The sequence below is a fragment of the Staurois parvus genome, unplaced genomic scaffold, assembly GCF_062004578.1.
Source record: "Staurois parvus isolate SC_StPar_1 unplaced genomic scaffold, SC_StPar_1.0 ptg000054l, whole genome shotgun sequence".
Taxonomy (NCBI): domain Eukaryota; kingdom Metazoa; phylum Chordata; class Amphibia; order Anura; family Ranidae; genus Staurois; species Staurois parvus.
In genome coordinates, this window is record NW_028317850.1 from 5,008,990 (window position 1) to 5,033,621 (window position 24,632).

The window sequence follows — 24,632 nt, forward strand, 5'->3', positions numbered from 1 at the left end:
AATGGTTGTAAAGGCTCAAGTTTTTTACCTTCGTGCATTCAAAGCACGAAGGTAAAAAACCTTCTTTGTGCAGCAGCTCCCCTAGCCCCCCTAATACTCACCTAAGCACACTCTCGATCCAGTGATGGGCACTGGAGTCAGGCAATCCTGGGACTCCCTCTCCTCACTGGCTGAGACAGCAGCGGGAACCATTGGCTCCGGAGCTGTCACGCACGGCAAGTGAGCCATTAAGAAGAAAGAGGGGGCAGGGCCAAGCCACGGCTCCATGTGTGAATTGACACACAGAGCAATCGATGTCCCCATAGCAAGGTGCTTGCTGTGGGGGCACCCAACAGCAGAGAGGGGCCAGGAGCGCCAGTGAGGGATCCGAGAAGAGGAGGATCTGGGCTGCTCTGTGCCAAACCATTGCACAATACCAGTGTTTGTTTGATTTTTTTTTTTTTTTTTTTTTAATTAAGCCTTTAATATTACTTTAACTAGGTAATACTGTAGTTATATTCCCTGTGTCATTTGTTTTCCTTACCTTGTATTGATGGGCTCACATGTTGTGGCTGCGGTTTGCAGTGTTATGGCTCATCAATTCACCTATGTCCATATCATCATTCACCTAGCTTGTCCCTATTTGCTAAAGTAACAAACAACCTCTTTTTCTGGGTCACAGTGAGTGCACGTGATGAAAACACATCTCTATCATTGGGATCTCTCTGTAAATGTTCTACCGCTTTGTGGCTGTGCCAAATCTAATTGCGGCACTTCACCAGTGGTAGACTGCAAAACCAGGGGTTGTAGAATATGTAGTTTCTCAGATTACAGAGAGAGGTCATGTGCAGTTAAAGGAGTGAAAGGGTGCTGCGCTACTTAGTGAAGCGCTACTTAGTAAATGAACAGTAGAAACCTAAATACAATAAACTGAATAAAAAATATACACCTCATCCAAGTTAAAACATAACATATCCAAAAAACGTGAATGGGTGCAAAAAAATGACAAATGACAATAACAGCAGCACAAAAGGCTATAAAGTGCTGGTGACAAAGGTGAATACATCAATAATGATGATGTGTATGGTACATTAAAAGTGACTCAGTCCCAAAAAAATCAATAAGTGACTCGGTTCCAAAAAATATATATATGGCAGTCCCAAAAACTCAGGGAAAAAAACACACCGTAAATCTTCAGGGCACGCCGTGAAACATCCAGTGCTCCAAACATATACGAAAATATCCTCCACCTTTTTATCATCATTTATTAGATTACTTTGCTGTATCTGGGATTGTATTGCTGTACCATGGTCTTGTGATTCCCAGAATTAATCACCGCCAGTTAAAAAAAAAAAAAAAAAAAGAAATTTTCAGCTCCGAACAATGTAAAAAAAGAGTAGAAATTGATATTAATGATCCAAATTCCATTGTATTTTTCTTTATATAGGCGCCTGAATGCTGAGTTGGAGGCAAAAACAGCTGAGCTTGTTCGCAAAGCTGAAGAAGTGATGGTAAGTACAGTATGCAGGTGTTTATCTCTGTCAGCACAAAATCCAAGTGGAATTTCACCCTTCAGTTGTCTATAGTTTATGGTTTGAAAAGTGTGAAACATTATTCAGGAAAAATATGTCCACAGAAAAAAAGTTAATTTGACATGTAAGAATGGAGCCTTGTGGTTGAAAATGGGAATCTGAAAAGACAGCTTTTTACCAAACATCAGTTCTCCTTTTGTTTTAATTTCTTGGCTGGTAATGAAAGTAAATGTAATAAACAAATGGAATATCAATGGCAGGTAAACCCCCAATAAAGTCCTAAGGTTCTCATATCACTTTCCTACTAGAACGGGTCAAGACGTAAAGTACATTGATCATACTGTTTGGTCATCCAGAAAATGTTTTATTATAAAATATTTTATTGGAATAGAATGAAAACCAACCATAGTACATTTTTTTAAAAGGCTCAAGATACACAAAAAGACTAATCTTCTATGCTTTGTAGGTCAAAGATTAAAAAAATTGTACCATACCAAATATCATAATACTTCTCAGATTCGAGTACCGTAGAATAATTCTGCAATTTTGTCCACCTGTCAGCAGTGATTCTTTGATCATTGTAATGGCCATTTGTGTCTTTCTCTTTGCAATTAGCACTTATGCAGCAGGAATCAAATGCATGTCACAGGTCTAAAACCAACATAAAATAAAACAAACCCCATAGATTTAATGATTTCCCAAAGCAGTTGCATTCAAGGCATACTCTGATTGATAATGGCATAGTGTGAATGGTTGGACTCTCAACTAAATTGTCAAGCCACCAGGTGGCTGGTGTCATAACTGATCACATGTGTAGCACCATGGCAATTGTAGATCAAACAGAGGCTAAGATGGCAGCTTCCAAAGGATGGGTTGGTTTAGTTCTGTTGTAAGTATTTTTTTAGTTTTAGTCTGCAGATTGATTAGAACTGCTGTCATGTGTTTATCAATGCACCAGCTTTCAAAGCTGCTGGTGCTGAGTGATGCCTTACCCTAAGGCTTCATTCACATTATAGCATTTTGACATTGCTGCTATTTATCACTTTCTCCTCCATAGAGTAGAGCCACCCAGGTGGTGACTGGCAATCTACAATATATTACATTTTTGTTTTTGGGTTTAGATATGCTTTAAGCCTTACCAGCCAATCAGATTTTATCAGTCATAACTGGCGTGGATTATGGCCATTTGTTCTGATTCTTAACATTAAACAAACTTTATTGTAATGAAGAACAGGTACAAAAGTAAAAGAAAAACATGGTACATCAATGACACTTGTTACAGCAGTAGGAGATTACATGTTTTGAAACAGGGAGCATATCCAGGAGAATTTGGAATGACTAAAAAAAATGAGACCACAAACATATAGATCAAACAACATGGCAAAGTGCACTGATATTGAGTGCCTGTGGGTAAAGTGATACAGAATTCAATGGGGGGGGGGGGGGGTGGGCTGGAAATCCAGCCATGAATATCGCCATTACATCAGGTTGCATAGGTGGTAGGTGAAGCAAGCCATCTATCCCATATCTTGTTATACTTCGTGGGGCATCCTATGTGGATATAAATACGTTTCTTGTACAGAAGAGTTGAATTAACTTCAATCAACTATAACAGAAGAGTAGGGACGATTGTTTGCATCCAGTAGCGTGCAACTAATTTTCAGGCACTAAATAGCGATTCATGTAAGAGGGTAACAAGGAATTTATCCTCGGACAGGTCTGGGAGGAGACCAAGAAGACACATCCTGGGATCTTATTGTAGAGGTGAGCCCATGTGATCAAGCAGGAACTTGATGATTTGTTCCCAGTACATCTGAATAATTGGACAGGACCATATGAGGTGAAAAAAGGTACCAGGGTCCCTGAGGCATGAGGGGCAAAGAGGGATCTGCTTAGGACAAAATTTAGAGACCTGAAGTGGGGTAAGGTAAGCTTGATGCACTATATAGAGCTGAATAAGTCTATTGGGGAGTCTCGGTGAAGCCAACTTGGTGCCCTCCAATATCTCATCCCAGATCTCTGTCTCCAATGGCCCGATATCTGGTTCCCAGCGGGATTTGGCCCCCTCCACCACACAATGCAGTATATAAAACCGAAATCGGCTTGGTAGGCTCGGACCCAAGCACCACATCTATCAAAGTTATGGGTTGAGGTACAGGAGCTGGCTCTGGAAATTGGGCCCGCAAGGCATGATAAAGCTGTAGATATCTAAATAACATATGGTTAGGGAGGTCAAATTCCTCTTTTAAGGTTTGTAACGGCTTCGGCCCAGAGGGTGCAACCACCTGATGGACATATATGATTCCCCTAGAAGACCAAATCTCAGGGTTAGGGATAGTGAGGATTTCCGATTTAGCTAGGTGAAAAGAAATGGGAAAGCTGTGCCGCCAGATAGTAAGCATGAAAATCCGGGAGGGCTGCTCCCCCCATTGTAGTGGGGTTCTTGAGTACGAGCCAGGAGAGCTTGTGTCTACCCGATCCCCAGATGAACGCTTTAAGAGCTCCTTCAAGTGTTTTGAAGGTTTTTAGGGGTAGCAGTATCGGGGAGTGCCAGCATATGTAAAGGAATTTAGGCAGGAGGATCATTTTAACGATGTTAATCCTTCCCATAACCCCCAGTGGGAGCCTTGCCCATGATTGGATGCGTGCCGTAAGGATGGTAAATAATGGCTAATATCACAATGACGTCTGAGCAAAATTGCTAGGGGTTCCGCCGCAAGCACGTACAACAAGGGGGACAGAGGATTTGCTCTGAATCTTAACTAAGCCTTGGTAGTTGACCCTTGGAGGAATGGTGTCATAAGAGAAATATGTAGGTTTCCAATGCTGAAATCCCCTTTGTGAAAATACTTTTATGGCGGCCATACATTAGACTAAAAATCATTAAAAAATCTCATTTGGATAGTTTGTTTGTATTTTGATCAGTTAATGGGCACAAATCAAAAGGAAAAGTTTTTGGAAAAGTTCTTCCGAACAGATAATAAATCGAAAGGTTAATGTATTTCTAGCCTGTTAAAAATGTAACTGTTGATACTGTGCATATGTGACCCAAAAGCAAAAATGGGTGAAAAATAGATTAATTTATGTTCATTGAACGATTTATCGTTTCGAAATTTGGTCAATGCATGATGGCAATATCATTTGCTGTCATGACCATGTGTTTGTTTTTCGAAATACCATTCAAAAGATTTTCTGACTAGTGTGTGGCCAGCATGATTATCAGGACTGGCAAGAGACTGCCAGGGTTTGCAGAATTGGACACTTCTAGGCTAGAAACAGTGAACAGGATCATGGTTGATAACTAATCGCACTGGTAAAGGAGGAGCTGAAGATTTAGATCCAAGCACAACTATTGACAAATGGCTTGAGCAAGGTCATCTGCCTACAGCGGTGCCATTTCACATACACTGCAAGCATTTTATTAGTCCTTAATTGCCTCCCCCCATCTTAATTGCTCTGCAGACATCATGTACCAATGACAAGATTCTAAGTTGCACCACAAAAGGGAAACTTAAGGATTAATATAATCAGAGAACAAGCAAATGGATGGCAAGCTAACACTGCAGCTGAAGACAGAAGTGGGGAACCAAGCAACAAGCTGAGGGACTGAATGCATTAACTGGATAGCTGTCGTGTAAGAGAGACCAACTTGGGTATGAACAGGATAGTGCAGGGGGAATGGGGTTGCGAAACCTTGAGCAAGTCAGTCAGAATGAACAGCATAGTATAAACTAGAAAAAAAAAGGGAGCTAAAGATGAGACCAATAAAACATGAAGATGCTAGGTCATAAATAGTTGCTAGGGTCAACTACACTGAGCAGAATCAGCCAAACAGCAAGTGCTGGGACAAAAGGTTTGCCACTCTGCTGAGAAATGGAGTGCAGACCCCAGAAGTCGCCTAAACTCAAAGTGGGAAGCAGTTATAAAAGTTAAATCTGAATTCCAGGAATTATTTGTATTGCATACCTATATTGGTCCAGCTTGGCAAAATCTACTGTATACATGCCTTCTTGAATGTGATGGGGAACTTCAAAATCAATGTAGGATGACATAGAGATTGTGGTGTCACCACTCCTCCTCTTCACCTCATCCAATCAAAGTATGTCTTGTTCATTGAAAAAAAAAACCCAAGGTGCTCTATGAATGGTGGTGGTGACAAGCAAGTGACCCCCAGTGGTCGGCGTGCAGAGGGTAAGCTGCTTGCACGGAACCTGAGGGGACCTGAAGGATCGTGGCTATTACTGTGGTAGCTCATACAGTGATGATCAGAGGTCAAGGTGAATTAATTCCAGGAGTTCAGCTTTTCTTTTTTTCCTTTTATGTTTAAATGGGAAATTCATTTAAACAACATTTTATACATTAACACCATTGGGACAATCCGCTACACAGGATGGAAGACAAAGCTAAGAAAAGGAAATATCAATAATACATAATATTTAAACCAGAGTGAAAAAAAAACATACCCCCCCTCAAAATCAAAAAATAAAATAACGGGACCTAACAAAAAGAGAACATATGTTTCATCCATTGAGGCCATATAGCATTACATTTATGCATAGAATTTCTCAGATAATAAGTATGTTTTCTCATAAGAAATATAGCTATTTAGATCTGTTATCCACTCAGAAGAATTGGTGGGTGAGGGGAGGCCCATTTTAGTGCAATCTACCTACAAGTTCTAAAGAAAGCTCATGGCTAATAGAGGAAGAATCAATATGGCCTAACAGTCACGTAAGAGCTTCTAGTAGGTTAATAGTCCCCAATATGCCATTTAAGGTACCTACCACCTCAGCCCAAGATTTCTTCAACTTGGGACATCTCCACTTACGGTGGATAAGGGATCCTGAAGAGTGACCACACCTATTACAATACGGGTTATCTCTCACCCCAATTGTATTTAATGATTTAGGAGTTCTATACACTCTATGTAGAATATATAGCTGAATCCATGCATGTGAAGGACAGAGACAAACCTATTGCACTGATTGTAACATATCTTTCCAAAAGTAATCTGAAATACTGCCTATATTCCTCTCCCATCGTGCTTTAAAAGTTAACAGGAATCTCAACAAAAAGTGGTCTTTTAATGCCACATACGTGACCGTGATCAAACCCTTCGTAAACTACAATGTACAATGTCAGTTATATGCTTGTGAGAGAAGAAGACAGAAGCCAAGTTAGATTCTACTTGTATGGCATGCTTCAGTTGGAGGAGTTCAGCTTAAACAAGGGAGGAAGAACAGAATATGTAATAGTTTGTTTCTAGTCCTGCTTGAGGTGATTATAGCTGTATTAGTGTACTTACAACAAAACCAATTGAGTACTGTCTGTGATACCTTTTTTTAATTTGCACTAACATGCAATTTTTCAAGACACGTTTTCGGAGTGTACTCCCTTCTTTAAGGTCCAATTATTAGTACTGCTTGGACCTTGAAGAATGGGGTACACCCCGAAAGCTTATCCTGAAAAATTGTATTTCTTGTCCTAATTGCTGCAAAAGCAAATGTTAACATTTTTCCTTCTTTCAGAGAGAGCAACATGAGCTGCTATCACAACCAGCACTGACACAGGTTAAACTTTTTGATGAAGATGAGGATGAAAGCCTGAGGTTAGTGTTTTTGTTTTGTTTTTTTTATATACAGTTTAATAGGGTTGAGATTTTTGTTATTTGTTTTTTTACAGCACGCTCAGCAGGCAATTCTGTTATTGAATGAAATGGTTTGTTGTGGCCATCTTGGCCCCAACAAACTATTTAAAGCCATAGTAAATTTGGAATTAGGATTTAATCTGCAGCAGAGGAAAGATGACTCCAGGATGTTGCCCTCAATAGTAGAGTTTCAAGGAAATAGAAGCCAGATCTGAAAATTGCAAATAGAAAGCAAGGGATAAAAAGGGCAAAATATAAGAAAACTGTGGTAGGTGACAGGGAAAAATATCATGGATGGAGGAAAAGACTAAGGGTCTTATTTATGAAACAGCAGATTTGACAATCTCTTAACATTCACTGCAGTTGAAAATTACAGGTGCATGTATTTTAAATGGCATTGGTTCACCAGCAGAGAATGTTTGTAGAAATCATATGGTCACTTGTGATATAATTAAAGTCCCACATATCTACATACCTTCCTTGTTCGAGTTTTGGGATTATACCCTGGTAGATCATGTGCTTTAGGTTACTCTCTGAACATTTCACCTCAGTATCCTCAGTGTTTGTAGAAAGTTACATTCACTACTTGATCCAAATACCACACACCTAGGGGTCTATTGATGAAGGAGCAGAACATATGTGGGCTGTAGAAGAAATAAAAGCCTTAGGCCTTGATGGCCTTTGTCAAGCATGATAGAAGAACTCTAGTGGTATGGGATAGATTTGGTGCTGGTAAGGCTGGAGATGTACACAATGTATAAACAATAATAAACCTGAAAAGTTAACACTCTGTCTTACAACAAACTGCCATCCCCTGTGGTCAGTGCTTGACTGTAGCAATTGTTTTCATGCAGCAGGACAATATTCTGAAACATATCTATATGGCCACTTTCATATGAAGCTTCCAGTCAGGTCCACCTGGCTGTTTTTCAGGTGGGTCCAATAGGAACCTCCATTCTCCTCTGTGAAGCAGCGGATGTAAACAGACATGTCTGTTTACACCCTCTGACATCCAATCTGATCCGCGAAAAACAGACGGATGGGGATCCCCTTCCATCTAGCAGATCGGATCAGATGACAGTCAGGTGTAAACGGACAGGCAGTCCATTTGCATCCAACCGCCTATAGAGGAGAGCCTGCTGTATCCGTGTTCGTTCTGCTAAAGCAGAGCGGACATAAATCTGTTATACGCCTGCTCAGCAGGGATCAGTAGACAGATCCCCTGCAGAGAAAACGGATCGCAGCATGATTCTGCCCCTTGTGAAGGTACTTTCTTTGATTGACTGGCCAGCACAAACACTAGATCTTAATTATTAAGCTCTTGTGAGAAGGAGTCTCCAAATGGGTCCAAAGCTTTATTCACTGGTCACATCTTATTACAAAAGCAACGTTTCGGAACCACGCTGGGCCCCTTCATCAGGAAGGGCCCTGCGTGGTTCCGAAACGTTGCCTTTATAATATGAGGTGACTACTGAATAAAGCTTTGGACCCGTTTCGAGAATCCTTGTTGTGCTGGTGACCCATTTCCTACTTTGTGACACATAGTCGCATGACAAGTCAAACCACACTAATTTCAATAGGTGCTGTCAATAAATACGACTCAAGTTGCAACAACAACAACAAAAAAAAAAGTTCTTGCACTAGTTTGGTGTGACTTGAGTACCATAGACTGCAATGTTAAATCACTTAAGTCGCAAGCAAGTCTCACGACTTTGGAGTCGAAGCAGTGTGAACTCAGCCTAAGCAGGTGTAAACTCAATTACTAAACACTTTCCCTTTTAATAATTTTCCTTTGGAATTAATAAAATATTCTGGTTCTTTCATGTAAACAGCCTTGTCTGCATTGCTAAACAGCCCAAGCTTACATTTACACACATAACAGAAATAGAGCAGCAACTAATCCCTCTATCCAGCTCCATCTGAGATTTCAGCAATACAAAATGAACCTCAGTGTAAACTGTTTCTGCGCTGCTATGTCTAAAAATACTCGTTGTGCCCCAGAACCTCATTATCATATATTAAATAGTTATTTTTAAAACAACAATTGTGTAAAAAAAAATAAAACCATTTCAAAATGTATATAAATAAAACTTTAAATGAAAGTTACCACAAACCAATCTCTTTAGATCTTTCCCATGTTTCCAAGCATCATGACTTCAGATATTTGGTGAAAAAGTTATATGTCATCCTTCTTTCTATTTTTTTTTTAATATCTGTTAGGTATTTGTTGTCCCCTGAAGTACCAACTTTAACCCTTCCACGGAATACGGTATGGAAATGGTTCACTTGTATCTATATTTTTACAGGCTTGATTTTTAAAAACTGGAATAATTTTTTTTAATGCAAGGTTTTTCAAATGTAAAGCATTGATTTATTCTTATTGGGTTAGATTTCTTGGCAACTAGCAAAATCTGTGACTTTAGGGAAAGAAATAGATTGGTATGTTTCATGGAGTTGGTATGTTCTTCTGAGATGTTTGGGTTTCCTGTGGTTCACCCAATTTCTCCTCATGTTACAGAAACATACTGACGGGTTAATGTGCTTCCTTCTAGATTAGATGTGTTTTTCTGTGTGAATTTCATAAGGACATTAAAATCATATGCAGGGCAAAGTAACAAATCCCATCAAAACAATATATAGTAACCTTGATTACCCTCTAATCAATAATTAGTGAATAAACATAAAGTCCAAAGCCCCAAAAAATCTATAAAAATATAAAAATAATAAACAAAAAACCAAAATCATCCCAAAAGCAAAAAACAAAAGGTCCAAAATAAAGTCCCAAATGATGATTGTAAAAAAATCTTTATCTGTGATATCTTAATTCTTCATATCCCGAAATCCTTGTGATATACTTCATACCAAATCTTCATATACCTCAAAGAAAAAAACTCAACATGTGTGATATCTTCAAAGAAAAAGGGGTATATAAAAACCGTGCCACACGTGTTTCATGCACATAAAAAATATATTAACGTGCCACCACAACCGTGAAAGAGGAAGTCCCTCAGCCTTAGGAGTCAATCCACTGCATACCACTAGCGGAAGTGTATAGTTACCCTCAGAATGGTATCAAGGGTCTAAGTACTTCTTTCCAACCTTTGAATAATCCTTCAGCCTTTCAGCCGCTTCCCACAGACCTCATAAACAGACCAGGGATCAGTATGTGTCATAAAAATTATAGCACTTTATTGTAGTAACTTACATTCAAATAAGGTAACATCAGCTTCCACATCACAAACGATATGTTCACAATCCTGCCTCTCCTCATAAGTGTATAGATTCCACACTCTCTCACTCCCAAGAGGGAACCGATTGCCTGTGGTAAGACCCCAGTACCTCAAGGTCCCATGAGGATTCCAGGACGCCACAGCCGCATGTACCAGAATCAGAAATGGCCGCCGCCGCACTTCCGGAAGAGCGTCACTACGTCACCACGTCACGTGCCCCGGACGCGTTTCGTCACACCGGACTTTGTCAACAGGGATACGGACGTGTCTCCTCATTCCCCTTAAGTACCAACTAGGGCGGGGAAATAATCACCGCGGCCATCTTACATCCTGGAACATTGGGCATCCTCACTCTCCTATATGAGGCATATCAGGGACGGTGAGATGGAACACAGACAAGCCATTAGTCAGAACGGCAAAACTGTCACCAACACACCCCCCAATATATAAACCGCATTTTCACTAAGACAACATAATCCTTCATAAAGCTAATGTCAACCATAAGGGTTCAATAATAGACCCATATACAGACAAGTATTATAAAATAAATATATAAATTTTAAAATTCAACTCTATTCCCTCCCAATCATCATGTAAACAAAGAATCCTCTTTTAAAAAGTATTCCACCCCCTAACAATATATAAAAAACCCTAAATAATACAACAATAATCGTAAATACTCAAAAATGATCATAACCTAATCTAAATACAATGGAACACTAAAAATTAATAAATAAAAATAAAATAGAAAAATTTAATAAAATAAAAATATATTAAAGAATATATATATTAAAAGAAAAAAAAAATTAATAATATATTTATATTCCTGGTTATAGTGAGCATTCAATTACTGGTCAGAAATAAAACAATTTAGGTCTAATTCAATATTTAGACCCTTGGGTTTTAAAGTATTAAGCCTATAAATCCAAAAAGTTTCATTTTTGGATATCTCCTGCACCCTATTGCACCCCCTCCAATGGGATTCCAGGACATCGATACCACAAAACTTTAGAAGGCTCGGATCCGAACCATGAAACTCACGAAAATGTTTGGATACGCTGTGTTCTTTTTTCCCTTTTTTTACATTTTCAACATGTTCCTTCAATCTAGTTTTTAGATCTCTTTTAGTTCTCCCAACATATTGAATTTTACAGGGACATTCTAATAGATAAGTCACATATTTCGTATTGCAAGTAATAAATTTATTAATTGCAAAAGATTCTCCCGTCACACAAGATGTAAATGTTGTAATTTTCCTCTCTTTTATACCTGTGATTTTACAAATTTTACACTTTTTACAAGGAAAAAAACCTTGGAGTCCGAACATCTTCGGCTTCTTAGGGGGAGAGATCACCCCTTTTACCAATAAGTTTCGCAAGTTCTCACTTTTCCTATAGATAAACCGAGGTTTTCCAGGTAAAATCTTTCCCAACATGGGATCTTTATGTAATAAAGGCCAATGTTTCCTAATGATATTTTCTACCCCTTTGTACTGACAGCTAAATTTTGAGATGAAGGCACAGTCCACTACATTGTTTTCTTTACCATCACGACATCTTTTACTTATAGTGTTCTTTATCTTCCTATCCCCTATATAACTCTGACTCACTTTATATCTAATTTTCTCCAATTGTGTAGGATCATATCCTTTAGACACAAACCGATTTTTAATCAACTCTGATTGTATAATGTAATCCTCCAGCCTCGAACAATTCCTCATAACACGTATGAATTGGCCTTTTGGGATTCCTTGAATCCATGAAGGATGGTGGCAACTGTTGGTGGGGATGAACCCATTCCTGTCTGTATCTTTGAAGAAAGTTTTAAAACACAGTTGTCTGTATATGTGTCTATTATTGAACCCTTATGGTTGACATTAGCTCTATGAAGGATTATGTTGTCTTAGTGAAAATGCGGTTTATATATTGGGGGGTGTGTTGGTGACAGTTTTGCCGTTCTGACTAATGGCTTGTCTGTGTTCCATCTCACCGTCCCTGATATGCCTCATATAGGAGAGTGAGGATGCCCAATGTTCCAGGATGTAAGATGGCCGCGGTGATTATTTCCCCGCCCTAGTTGGTACTTAAGGGGAATGAGGAGACACGTCCGTATCCCTGTTGACAAAGTCCGGTGTGACGAAACGCGTCCGGGGCACGTGACGTGGTGACGTAGTGACGCTCTTCCGGAAGTGCGGCGGCGGCCATTTCTGATTCTGGTACATGCGGCTGTGGCGTCCTGGAATCCTCATGGGACCTTGAGGTACTGGGGTCTTACCACAGGCAATCGGTTCCCTCTTGGGAGTGAGAGAGTGTGGAATCTATACACTTATGAGGAGAGGCAGGATTGTGAACATATCGTTTGTGATGTGGAAGCTGATGTTACCTTATTTGAATGTAAGTTACTACAATAAAGTGCTATAATTTTTATGACACATACTGATCCCTGGTCTGTTTATGAGGTCTGTGGGAAGCGGCTGAAAGGCTGAAGGATTATTCAAAGGTTGGAAAGAAGTACTTAGACCCTTGATACCATTCTGAGGGCAACTATACACTTCCGCTAGTGGTATGCAGTGGATTGACTCCTAAGGCTGAGGGACTTCCTCTTTCACGGTTGTGGTGGCACGTTAATATATTTTTTATGTGCATGAAACACGTGTGGCACGGTTTTTATATACCCCTTTTTCTTTGAAGATATCACACATGTTGAGTTTTTTTCTTTGAGGTATATGAAGATTTGGTTTGAAGTATATCACAAGGATTTCGGGATATGAAGAATTAAGATATCACAGATAAAGATTTTTTTACAATCATCATTTGGGACTTTATTTTGTTTTTTGCTTTTGGGATGATTTTGGTTTTTTGTTTATTATTTTTATATTTTTATAGATTTTTTGGGGCTTTGGACTTTATGTTTATTCACTAATTATTGATTAGAGGGTAATCAAGGTTACTATATATTGTTTTGATGTTATTTGTACTTCAGGGGAAGGATTGTGTTAGTAACTTGGTGGGAATTTCGTTTGTAAAAGGATAGTGCTATATGCTGAATAAAGTAACAAATCCACTTAAAGGAAAACTCCACTTTCGTTGGAAAAAAATTAGCAAATAAACAATAAATAAATAAGAATTAAAAAAAAAAAAAAGTGTGTGTGTGTATATATATATATATATATATATATATATATATATATATATAATACAGTTACGACACAAGGCATATTGTAATTGAATGTTATTAAAAATGACCTTTCCTTTTCAATCTGCAGCGCTGTAATTCTCTGTAAAATACAATGCAATGCAATGTGGCTACCTGGAGGCTTTCTGTACACAGATGGTGATTTCCTGCTTGTATGATTGGCTCACTGATTTTCCCAGAAGTCTGCACTAGGATACAAATTCAATTTTGAGCATCCCCTGCAACAAAAAATGTCATTTGGTGAGATAGTCCCAAAGGAAATCACATTTAAAGGGATGCAGACACTGCACTTTTCCTCATTAGAGCCTTGCAGATGCAGCAGTTGGTTGATAATTATACAATAAATACAAAATGGGGCACCATCCAAAACCCTGAAGGATAAAAAAGAAGAAATAATAGTGCAGGGAAGCAGCTCTTACAGTGTGCCAACACTCTGTATACAAAAATATCTATGAAAAAAAATTGCTATTCCCATTCTGATAGAATGATAATCAATAACGTGAATATTACAAAATATATAATTATAGTGACTTTTGATTACGACCATAAACCATATAAAAATAGTCTCTGCAAGAAATAATCATCATAAATCATAATGTCCATAAATTAATTTTATCCATCCAATGACCTTCTGTGAATTTTCACTCAAAATGTATTCCCAGCACCTGTGCGAAATTCCACTTGGTGTCTATTCACCACCACGTGTGGTAAGATAAAAGGCTTACTGGATCTACTTTAATTCATATCACATAATCAGGACAGTTCAGAGGAGACAGATGTCACCAGGATCTTCTTTTGTTGAACAATATCATTGTGACAATACACACACTTCAAAAGAAGAGATTTCTCCCATAGCGTTTCCTCTGAACTTTCCTGATTATGTGATATGCATGAATTGAAGTAGATCTGGTAAGCCTTTTATCTTACCACACATGGTGGCGAATAGACACCAAGTGGAATTTCGCACAGGTGCTGGGCATACATTTTGAGTAAAAATTCAGAGAAGGTCATTAAATGGATAAAACGAATTTTATGGACGTTATGATTTATGATGAATATTTTGTGCAGAGACTATATTTATATGGTTTATGGTCGTAACCAATGTTCACTATATTTATATATTTAGTAATCAAATGTTATTGATTATCATTCTATCAGAATGGGAATAGCACCTTTTTGTGTTATTGATATGGTTGATAATGATAAAACTACTCCCATACAGATTCACTTTGTACATGCACGCAAACAAACAGCTATTTCTCCAGAATAATAAAAGTTAAGTCTGCAACAAAGTTTGTTAAAAGCCTTTCAATGTACATCAATCACCCAGAAGGGAATTTGATTTGGTTTTTTTTTTTTTTTCTTTTTTCAACAAAAGTGGAATTACTCTTTAAGTGATCCTCCCTCTGCCTATATTTCCCTCTCTCTGCCCCACCACTTTGTTTGCCTGTGGGAAATAAGAGAGAGAGCCCAGTATAAACTGTAATGTTTTCCCTGGTTGGCACTTACACCAGCTTTCTCGGTCCCAACGTGACATCACTGGGTCTTGGTGATTGGCTTCTCAGGCACTCAGTACTGCAAAAGCCACTTATTCTCCATACTGGGTATTTCTCTTCCCTCCTGGTGGTTGAATGAAGAAGCTGGATATATAGCACTGGGGAGCATTTTACTGGACCTGGTTTTTGTCCTGCATGGGTCACTGTCTTGGAAATATTATAGATAGGCAACTTCTATGCTAATATTGATCTGTGGTTTCAAATTGATATTGACTACTGTAGTTGGGAACAGACACAAAAAGATACACTTGGCATCTTTACAAATAACTGTTCTGTTTATTCGGCACATTTTGAGATTTATTTTTTTTACATAGGTATCACATCAATATTACAATTGTAAACAGTACATAGGCGGGCTAGTGTTTTTTCATGGTCTTTGGAATGTGTGTAAGTAGCATAAGAGATACGGTAGTATAATGCCAAGGTCATTGGTTGCTGTGGACAAAGCATATAAAATAAAATACATGTATAAACAGAATTTAAAAACTAATTCACAGTGGGTTAGGCTCTTTCATGGATGGGGACTGATGTGGATGATCTGCCTACATTGCAAAACACTGTAAAATATGTTAACATAGATATAAAATGTGAAGTTAATAAATGTTTTTGTGGGATAGTGTAAGCAGTGACAAAAGTTAAACACTAGAGAAGCGCAAAAATGACTATTGAACTTAAACTTTTATTGTGCTTCTTTTTGTATGTGCTAGTAATATGATATTGAGTTTGAAATGTTTTGCAAGGATTTAACAAAATTTATAATTTTCTTGTGGAATCCCTGTAGATAAAATCATATAATTGGAGGGGACCCTCCTGATGAAATTCATTTTTTTTTGTTTTTCTAAGTGGAAGGAAATTAAACCAACTTCTTCTAGGAACAACCATACCTATTACAGGTTTCTTAAAATTCGAATGCCTGGTTAATATTTGTTTTTTTTCAATTTAGCACATTAGAACAAAAGTGTGGTTTGCACAGCGGCTTGGTTTGTTTGTGCAAAGAACCACATTCTTTTTATACTTGCTTTTTTACTTTTGTGTTCACTGTAGAATGTCTTTAAATATTGATGAAAATATAATCCAGAAAATAAAAATTGTGGATTTAAATATACAGGGATGAATGCTTACGATAAAAAGGAACTAAAGCCATCCATTTTAACTGTTTCCCAAAACTGTTTCATTTAAGGCATGCCATGAATGATAACTTTTAGAGTTGCTTATGCTCTTAACCAAACTGTCAAATGGCTGGTGTCATAGCTGATCACATTTGCCGCACCATTGCAAGTGCAGATCAAACAGAGGCCAAGATGGCAGCTTCCTTGGCTGTAAAGGATAAGCTGGTTTACTTTCACCTTAAAGGATAAATTCACCTTTTGGACCAAAATAATAAATGCACATTTTTTTGCAGGTGAAAAAATGTGCATTTATTATTTTGGTCCAAAGGAACCTGTAAAGCATTGCATCAGCAATCAGTAGATCGCTGATGCCATGCAGATCTCCTGCAGACCTGTCAGAATATCTGCTTGCCGTACAGGATGTACGGTCAAGCACATATACTGACAGGATACTTCAATGAACTACCACGTTGCTCCACAGTGCCTTGGTAGTTCATTGAAAACTACAAGCCGACAGCCGCTAAGGCTGTCTGGATTTGTAGGCACTCATTCACGGAACTCTGTGAATGAGTGACATGGCTGTGTGGGCGGCGCCTTGCATGGCCATGCTGTTTTCAAATCTGACAGTACGGGAAACTTCTCTCCGTATTATATGTCAGAGGGAGGGGGGTGGGCGGGCGGCGGCTGCGGCTATGGGAACATGTTACATGTTCCAAAGGTAGACTTATTCTTTAAATATTCAGAAAAAGAAATCAACAAATTAGGATGGTTAGTTAGCTTGGGGCAGAGTGGGCAAGATGGAACTGGAAAATCCTTCTTCTAAGACACTACAAAGTGCAAAATGCCTTTTTGAAGGAAAAAGTATTCTAGCACAGATCTAAAAAAAACAAGGGATTATTTCCCCGTTTTGAAGACAGTAGGCAAAACCATGCCAATTCATTCTTTGTTTCTTTTGCTAGGGTCCATTCCCACCCAGTGCACTACAACACATGCGCAACATAGGGCAAGCACAAGATACAGGACACCATGGGGGTTATATCGGGTTTTATCGCCAAAGCTTAATTGAACAAGCCAAAGTTAGAAGCTGATTGGTTACCATGTACAGCTGCACCAGATTGTGAGTGCTCCAGTTTTAGTAAATCTGTGTTGCAGAGCACATGAAGTTTAGAGGTGAGTTGGGGAGCCATTCGCAATGGCTTCAATGCTCCAGTGCATGTTGCAGTAATGTGCGGGTCATTATTATTATTGCAATGCAATGTTGTGACTGATCTCTTAATGTAGCCTAGTGTAAACGATCAGCTAACTAAACTTTGCTTTCCACTCTGTTTGGGTATTGGGATACATATTAGGTATGAGGCAGCTAAGACTTTCAGGAGCAGCAGACATCTGGGAGGACACAGAGTGGCTTGCAAGGTCAATGTAAGTGTACAATGTAAAAACTGATAATTCTGACTTTCTGTGTAATGATAACTTCTTCATTTTATAGAATGACAGTAAACCTAATACAAAATCCACAAAGTCATCAGCTCGGAGCAGGCCATTTTCTGCAAACAATGGGAAAAAACAAATGCCTAGGTAAAAAAAAAAAAAAACTACCCTTTTAAATGTATTTCTGTTTATTTGTGATACCACTGATTTGCAACTTTGTTTTTTGCTCCTCCTTATCACCGATGTGTGCATTATGATGAAGGGCATGTTTCTGTTTTTCTTTCAAGACCTCGACCGAAAACTACCGAGACACAAGCTGCCAGTGACGTTGCAATCCCTACAGATATCACAGACTTCTCCCTTGCAAAAACCATTAGCAAGATTGAATCTAAGTTGGAGGAGGGAGAGCTGCCAGAAAACACTGAAGATGATGTCATTCTAGGAATAAGCAATGAAATTGGTGCAGGTATTTGGCTTTCAGTTTTAACACTGAAGAAGAAAAGGTTTATATATAGATTTATAACAGAATCTCTGGTTATTGTTACATTTATACGTGTGTAATGTCTCTAAAGTTCCCTGTTGAAAATATCAAATAACCACTTGCTGACCACCAACAGTACTTTTACAGCGGACGGGTGGCAGCTACAGGCAAAGCAATGCACTGGTATATCGCTCTGCCTGTACTAATACACAGTGGTGCCCCGCTGGGGCGCACAGCATGTCCCCCCCCCATGACCGCTGTGTCCACCGGACACAGCAGAATGTGGATCTCAGTAACTGGGACCCGGTGATCATGTGATCGCATAGCTAGCAGGCTGTTATGACTCAATCTGACCCATGACAGCTTTCCTTCTGTTTCTAGTGAGCTGTTATTGGCCCACAGCTCTCAAATGTACTAGGCCAATCACAGCACTCTGTACCATGTGTCCAGCTTTAGACAATTACAGATCACTGTATTTTGAACTGTTATGAACTTAACCCATTCATGACAGTTCAAAGTAAGCATTGCATTGCTGAGCAATAAACCTTATTGCACCTGCAATGCAAAGTGTATCAATATATTATGTGTTTGTGCATTCAAATTAAAAAAATTAATTTTTTCAAAAATGTTTGTGTTTGAAAAATCACTGCGCAAATACTGTGTGACATAAAACAATTGCGAAACCCACCATTTTATTCTCTAGGGCCTCTTCTTTAAAAAATATATGTTTGGGGGTTCAAAGTAATTTTCTAGCACAAAAAATTGACTTAGCATGCCTCTCAGCAAATTCCTAGGGTGTCTACTTTCCAAAAAGGGGTAATTTGTTTTTTTTTCTGTACTGATCTGGTATTTTAGCACCTCAGGAAATGTGACAGGCAGTCAGAAAGTAAAAGCTGCGTAATTTCCTATATATATATATATATATATATATATATATATATATATATATATATATATATATATATATATATATATATATATATCATAGTTTGTAGGCACTATAACTTTCACACAAACCAATAAATATACACATATCGGGATTTTTTTTTTTCCCCAAAGACATGTAGCAGAATACATTTTGGCCTACATTTATGACTAAATTTGAATTTATTGCATATTTTTTATGACAGAAAGTAAAACGTCATTTTTTTTTCTAAAGTTTCTGTCTTTTTCATTTATATCACGTAAAAAATAAAAATCAAGATCAAATACCACAAAAAAAAGCTCTATTTGTGTGGAAAAAAAGTACATGAATTTCGTTTGGGTACAACGTTGCATGACCGTGCAATTTGCAGTTGAAATAGCGCAGCTCCAAATAGCAAAAAATGGTCTGGACAGGAAGGGAGGTAAATCTTCCACAGGGCAAGTGGATAAGGTTGGCCTATAGAAAGGGAAGGACCTTTAAAAAAGTAAGCATAAGGAAATTATTTGTTTACAAAGGAGCTTGAGGGAGCTTTTGTCCATAATGAACATGGTATTGACACAGCTCTAAATGATCCATGTTGGCTCACAATTGATATGATTGATATGATCCAAAAATATTTAGACAGAATAAAGGTGAATAAAGCACCTGGACCGGATGGCATACACCCACGGGTCCTTAAAGAATTGAGCTCTGTCATTTCAAAGCCATTGTTTCTAATTTTTTGGGACTCTTTAATGAGTGGCATAATACCACTGGATTGGCAAAAGGCCAATGTGGTGCCAATATTTAAAAGGGGTCAAAATTTTACCAAGTAATTATAGACCTGTTAGTTTAACTTCTATAGTTGGGAAGATACTGGAGAGCTTCATAAAAGACCACATAGATGAGTTCTTACTGGAAAATAATATTTTAAGCAACAGACAGCATGGATTCATGAAAGACAGAAGTTGTCAAACAAATCTTATTTCTTTTTATGAGGTGAGCAAAACCTTGGACAGAGGGGTGGCTGTGGATATGGTATGCTTGGATTTTGCAAAAGGTAAAGTCTACAGGCTTGGAAAAATCCATATGTAAATGGACAGAAAACTGGCTAAAAGATCGTATTCAGAGAGTATTGGTTAATGATTCATACTCTGAATGGTCTAGGGTTGTTAATGGTGTATTCCAAGGTTCAATGTTGGGACCCTTACTTTGTAATATATTTTGAAACTGTATTTTTAATCCCAGACCCTATATTGTTTCTGTCTCTATCATCTTCTTCTTCTTCATCATACATACTAGGGGGGTACAACTGGGGGAATCAGTGGTGGAGAAGGATCTGGGAGTTCTGGTAGATCACAAGATTAATAATGGCATGCAATGCCAAGCTGTGGTTTCTAAAGTGAGCAAAATCCTCTCTTGTATTAAAAGTGGTATAGACTCCAGAGAGAGAGATATCATATTACCCTGGTACAAATCATTAGTAACACCTCATCTGGAATATGCAGTTCAGTTTTGGGCATCAATTCACAAAAAGAACATTGGATAACTGGAGAAAGCACAGAGAAGGCCCACCAAACTGTTAAGAGACATGGAGGAGCTCAGCTATGAGGAAAGATTAGAGGAACTGAATTTATTCTCTCTTGAGAAGAGGAGATTTACACCCCGGGCACATCGGGTGCAACTTGGCATGTGATTTGCATGCCCTGTGACTTGCAATTGCAGTGGTCATATCAGAGCAGTTCCAAATTGGTCAGAGCCACACCAATTTCCAAAGTAGTGCATGCACTATTTTTTATGTGATTTGCATAGACATCTGTGTCAGATGTCTATGCAAATCGCATCTCAAATCGGCATGTCACCTGACTTTGAAATCATGCGGCTTCAAGTCGCACTATTTCAAACTCGTGACCGGTGTGTAAGGGGGGATATGATCAACATGTGTAAATACATCAGTGGTTCATATAGTGACCTCAGTGTAGAGTTATTCACCCTGAGGTCATCACAGAGGACAAGGGGACACTATTTACATCTGGAGGAAAAGAAATTTAATCTCCAAACACGGAAAGGTTTCTTCACAGTGAGAGCTGTGAAAATGTGAAATATACTCCCTCAAGAGTTGGTTATGGCCAGCTCAGTGGATTGCTTTAAAAAAGGCCTGGATCTTTCTTCGATACACAGAATATAACTGGATACTAACATTTATAGGTAAAGTTGATCCAAGGAATATCCGATTGCCTCTCGGAAGATCAGGAAGGAATTTTTTCCCTGCAGGAGCAAATGTGTGGGTGTAGGATTATAACTTTTTTTTTTTTTTTATAGTATGGTTGAACTGGATGGACTTTTGTCTTTCTGCAGCCAGACTAACTATATAACTATGTCATATTTGTAGATTTATAACCACTTTCTATGCACCTGCACAATATTTGTGTTTCATTTTACTTGCAATGCTTTCCATCTCCCAAAAATTCCTTCTCACTTTGGTCTGCCATTCATTATTTTTGCCAACTAAAATTGTAAATGGAGCCTGAAGAACTGCTGGAGGAGCTGTTTTGTTGTGTGATAGTTTTTGTTGTCTGAATCAGTGCCAAATACCAGAACTTGTTTTGTATCAACATCCAATCCATAGTACTTAAGGAATACCTGGTAGAGACCGTCATTTCTGACCTCTTCTGAAAATACACGTTGTTGAGCTATTATACTTGGCCTTCTTGCTTCAGTACTTTAGTACTGAGTGTTAAACAATCAAAGCAAGGTAAAATGATTTCCTGAGCCATGTGAAACTGAAGGGACACTTTAGGCCCCTTTCAGATGGGGAGGACCCATTGGCGGATCCGCCTGTTTAGCGGGGGATCTCTCCGTTGATCCACACTGAGCAGGTGGATGACAGGTCCGTGATCGCCTGTCTGTTTCCATCCGACTAGCATGCGAACTGATCCACCAGACAAATGGGGAACGGATCCCCATCCGTCTGTTTTTGGCGTACAGGATTTGGACCGGCAGGTCCACTAACACACACCGGCCCATAGAGGTCTATGGATGGTCCGATCAGGTCCGCCTGAAAGCCGGACCCGATCTGTGAAAGGGGTCTTAAGGTGTAAAGATGCAGGATAGTAGTTTTCCCCTCTCTAAATATTGAAATAAAGGTTTTTAGTAGAGCGGGCTTAGGTCTCACTCAGTCCTTGATTGTAGTTATAGCAGTTTTTAAGGTGCGGCATTTAGTAGCAGAGAAGAGGGATTAAGAGTCCTGACAACCCCATTTAAAGATTACATGGCAGAAAAGTACATCTCGTGTTCTCTGATGTCTGAGTTGAGATCTTGAGGAAGAGGTTAAAATGTAATTTTCAGCTTCAGTCCAAGTAACCTGTCTTTATGACACAGCCTTTCCCACCTATTCAAAACAGTGTCCACAGTTCCCCTTCACATCACAGACCCCGCTTCACATCAGTGTCCTCCACTAGCCCCACCCACACACTTTCTTAATTCATTGTCTTTAGTCCCTTCTTTACATCATGGCACAGAAGGTCTGGATGGAAGGCAGGGGCTGACCAATTTTTCATGTTAATAAACAGGTGATTGGTTGCTAGGACTGTCTCACATTCCAGCAACTAATCTCCTGCTTGGTACCTTAAGAAATGTGGCATTGCCCAACCTCCATATGGACCTGCTGTACCTCTCGTTCTTTGTCTTGCTGTGAGGGTGACGGTGGCAGCAGGACGGGTGGAAGGGTACGCACCGGAGAGGACACCCAGGCTGCTAAGTGGAGTGGCTATAGTTCGGACAGGAATGTCAAAATTGTAAATTATATTAAACATCATTATAAACATGCTGTTTGGGAATAACTGCACATCTTCAGGTGAGTGTGTTGAACGGAAAACTGGGTTGGACCAGACTTTATCACTCTTCTTGTCACAGTTAGTCTAAAATGTATTTCAACTTTTGCGGTCCAATTTGAGAAAACCCCATTTATACAATAGGTATAGAAAAAGAATCACATTTTGCTGCTTTGCAGCCTGAAATTAAGATAGACGCTGTTTTTGTTTTATCCAGCTGTATTTATTTGCAACTTCTGACATCCAAGTGAAAGATATAACACCAACATGTCAGAAACAAATTCAAAAACACTCACTGAGTTAGAAAAAGGATCATCCCCTTGTGTCAACATTTTGTTGAACCACCATTTGCGTTAACCACATCAATACTGGTCACTTATACCCCCTTCCTGCCCAAGCCAATTTTCAGCTTTCAGCTTTGTCGCACTTTGAATGACAATTACGCGGTCATGCAACACTGTACCCATATGAAATGTTTATCATTTTTTTCACACAAATAGAGCTTTCTTTTGGTGGTATTTAATCACCAGTGAGTTATTTATTTATTGCTAAATAAAACAAAAAACACCTGAAACTTTTGAAAAAAAACGCACTATTCTTCGTTTCTGTTATAAAATTTTGCAAATAAATAACATTTCTTAATAAATTTAGGTCAAAATTTATTCTGCTACATTTCTTTGGTGAAAATTAATAATAATTGCATTTGTATTTTTTTTCAAATGTTTCTATTTTTTTTTTTATTACATTTTTTTTTCTTTTTTTTTACTATTTTATTTTTCAGCACACTGTGACCAAAGCAATACAATGTTACCATAATAACATTGAACTACTCTGGACAAGTGATCAGTATTTTTTTTTTCTTAATATGTTATGATTGCTAATACCAACGTATTTCATTGATATTTGCAATCGTTACAGAATGAAACTGATTCATTCAGTCTTTTGTTGTGATTAGCTGTGATTGGGCAAAGCTGATCACATGATACAGATGGGATGTGATTAGCCCTGTCTGTATCATGTGACTGCTAACAAGACAATTGTATACAATGAATGGCATGACAGGAAGCCATCCATTGTATACAATTGACATGTGATCTGCTGTAATTGGGCACAGCGATCACATGACACTGGCAACGGGCCAGTGTAGTGATATGTCATCGGCTGTGTTCCGTGTACACAGCCAGTGACAGATTGCACCACCGCGTGGCCCCACGGGCGCGTGAGCGGCTCGTTTTGACAGGGCGTCATGACGCACAGTCACAAAGGCGAGTGTCCCGCCCGGTTGTCAATCTGCTATATACCGGGCAGGAAGGTGTTAAATACAGCCTTTAGTCTGTTGGGATATGTCTTTACTAACTTTGCAGATCTAGACTTTGCAATATTTGCCCACTCTTCTTTGCAGAACTGCTCAAGTTCACTTAAATTTGATGGTGACCATTTGTGGATTGCAGTCTTTAAGTCATTCCACAGATTTGCAATGGAGTTTAAGTTTGGCCTAAGCCGTGCAAGGATATTTACTTTTGTTTCCTTCTATCCTGACAAGTGCTCCAGTTCCTGCTGCAGAGAAACTCCCCCATAACAGGATATTACCACCTCCATGCTTTACTGTAGGAATGGTGTTATTTGGATGGTGAGCTGTAATGGATTTATGCCAGACATCTCGTTTAGTGTTGAGGCCAACTAATTAAATTTTAGTCTCATCTGACCATAACACCTTTTTCCATTTGGCCTCATAATC

The 24,632-nt window shown here is 38.7% G+C and overlaps 1 protein-coding gene across 2 annotated transcripts in view; it reads left to right on the forward strand.

Annotated features, from left to right (window-relative positions):
* Nucleotides 1-24,632, forward strand: part of TEX9 (testis expressed 9) — an 81,977-nt gene that overhangs the window by 10,749 nt on the left and 46,596 nt on the right. For both annotated transcript variants that reach the window (XM_089667968.1, XM_089667975.1), the window contains 5 exons: nt 1,427-1,490; nt 7,040-7,119; nt 9,379-9,427; nt 17,735-17,823; nt 17,964-18,142. In XM_089667968.1, the coding sequence (XP_089524094.1) occupies nt 1,427-1,490; nt 7,040-7,119; nt 9,379-9,427; nt 17,735-17,823; nt 17,964-18,142 (461 nt within the window). The remainder of the gene's footprint in view (nt 1-1,426; nt 1,491-7,039; nt 7,120-9,378; nt 9,428-17,734; nt 17,824-17,963; nt 18,143-24,632) is intronic.